We start from the raw sequence: 1,810 nt of genomic DNA on the forward strand, positions 1-1,810 counted from the left end.
GGAATTAGTCTTGATGAAAGAACCGATCTTGTCATAGTTCCAGGGACTCTAACCGCTGAACGGTACATTGATCTCATTCTAGAAGATCATGTTATACCAGCCGCTTATGGTATAGGTCCAAATTTTCTGTTTATGCAAGATAACGCAAGGCCACATACTGCGATTATCACCATGAACTACCTTCAACATCACGGGATTTAATCCATGGATTGGCCTCCGCTATGTCCTGATCTAAACCCCATCGAACATCTTTGGGATTTGTTAGATAGGCGTGTTCGGAGGCGCCCAGACCCACCTCAGACTCTCCAACAGTTAACAAATGCCCTAATCGAAGAATGGGAGAATATACCACAAGAAGACATTCGTAGGCTCATCCGAAGCTTACCACGGAGGTGTCAAGCAGTAATTCGTGCTAATGGAAGACATACACGATATTAGTGAACCAAATCTCACCAGGACCTTTATGTTATACAGACAGGATCACAGACTTTTCACTTTATTTCTTGTAGTTTTTTTGAACTGGCGCTGTTGTCTCAAGAGTGATTATGTAAATTTGTTTTATTTGCGTAAATTTATTCGTACAAAATGTTAGTCTTTAAGATATGCATTATTAGATTTATATAGTATTACAAATAAAAAAGTTATTGAGATTTAAATAAGTGTTCCTCTAATTATTTTGAGCAGTGTAGTACACAAGGCTCAGATTCGGACTATACAATTTTAACTATGACAATTTGTAGCGGGTTGCCTAAATATGTGACGTCACACTAAAAGAGTCTATAGTAACGTATTTTACTTTTTAGGTAGTTGGGGCAGTAACTACGTACTTGGTAATTTTCATACAATTTGATCAGCAAACTTCTGACATAAAACTATATCCAGTTGGTAACTGCAGCGGACCCTGAGAAGAAATATAAAAAGCTGTTATTTAAAAAAATATATGAATTTAATATTGTCCCATTTATGTCAAAATATGCACTATTTTCAAATTAGATGCACCTACTTGTAATAAAATTATTCAACACATTTTTCAATTCATTCCAATATTTGGAAAGGAAGAGTAAGTTATTTCTGAAGAGTTCTAAATGAGGCCTGTATGTTCCTTAAATTAATAAGAATGAACGAAAAGTATGAAAAATAAAAAGATATCTCGCTCCAGACTTTTAGAAAAATAACATTAGGTATATTTTGCAATAAGAAATCAAAATGCAGTTTTTTTGGCGACTGAACAATTTGTGGTCAGCCGTCAAGACCAGTTGAGGAGCTGAGGTGATTTGCCCAGCTGCAAGCACAAGACTAAATCCTGTATCAGACAATGCAATTTAGTTGCAGCGACAAAATTGCGGGGATTTAATTGCATGCTTATTATCACACAATAATGGGACAGAATTGCTGCAATTTGTTTTGTTTGCAATAGTGTACCAATTGTGCATTGTTTAACACGTAAAATTTCTTGTATGTATCTTGTAAACAATTATTTTTTATTCACGCAAAACATTGCAATGGATGAAAATTTAAAAGTAAATTGCTGTATAGCTTTAATAGTGGCTTCAACGGTGTTACTGACAACCATGATCAACAGCCAACAACAGCTATACTCCACGGTCGAAATTATAGAGAGTGATTCATCGCTAGCTTTTGGACTAGTAAGGGGGATGAAGCGTGCCGGGAACGAAAATCCATTGGCGTGTCTGCGTAAAAGGCAACAAGATATAGAAAATAATGAAAATAGATAATAAAACATAACATCTAATATTTTTTACGGTTAGCTATAACAGGCACTTTGATCCATTTTAATTATTACAGCATT

At 35.3% G+C, this 1,810-nt stretch overlaps 1 protein-coding gene across 1 annotated transcript in view; it reads left to right on the forward strand.

The window, feature by feature from the left end:
- The window catches only part of LOC108914785 (putative gustatory receptor 28b), a 20,719-nt gene extending 19,814 nt beyond the window's left edge, over positions 1 to 905 (forward strand). Inside the window, exon 5 of the mRNA XM_023455965.1 lies at positions 804 to 905. Coding sequence (XP_023311733.1) covers positions 804 to 905 — 102 coding nt within the window. The remainder of the gene's footprint in view (positions 1 to 803) is intronic.
- The last annotated feature ends 905 nt before the right edge of the window (positions 906 to 1,810 follow it).

The sequence above is a fragment of the Anoplophora glabripennis genome, unplaced genomic scaffold (assembly GCF_000390285.2).
Source record: "Anoplophora glabripennis isolate ALB-LARVAE unplaced genomic scaffold, Agla_2.0 scaffold1040, whole genome shotgun sequence".
NCBI classification, from domain to species: domain Eukaryota; kingdom Metazoa; phylum Arthropoda; class Insecta; order Coleoptera; family Cerambycidae; genus Anoplophora; species Anoplophora glabripennis.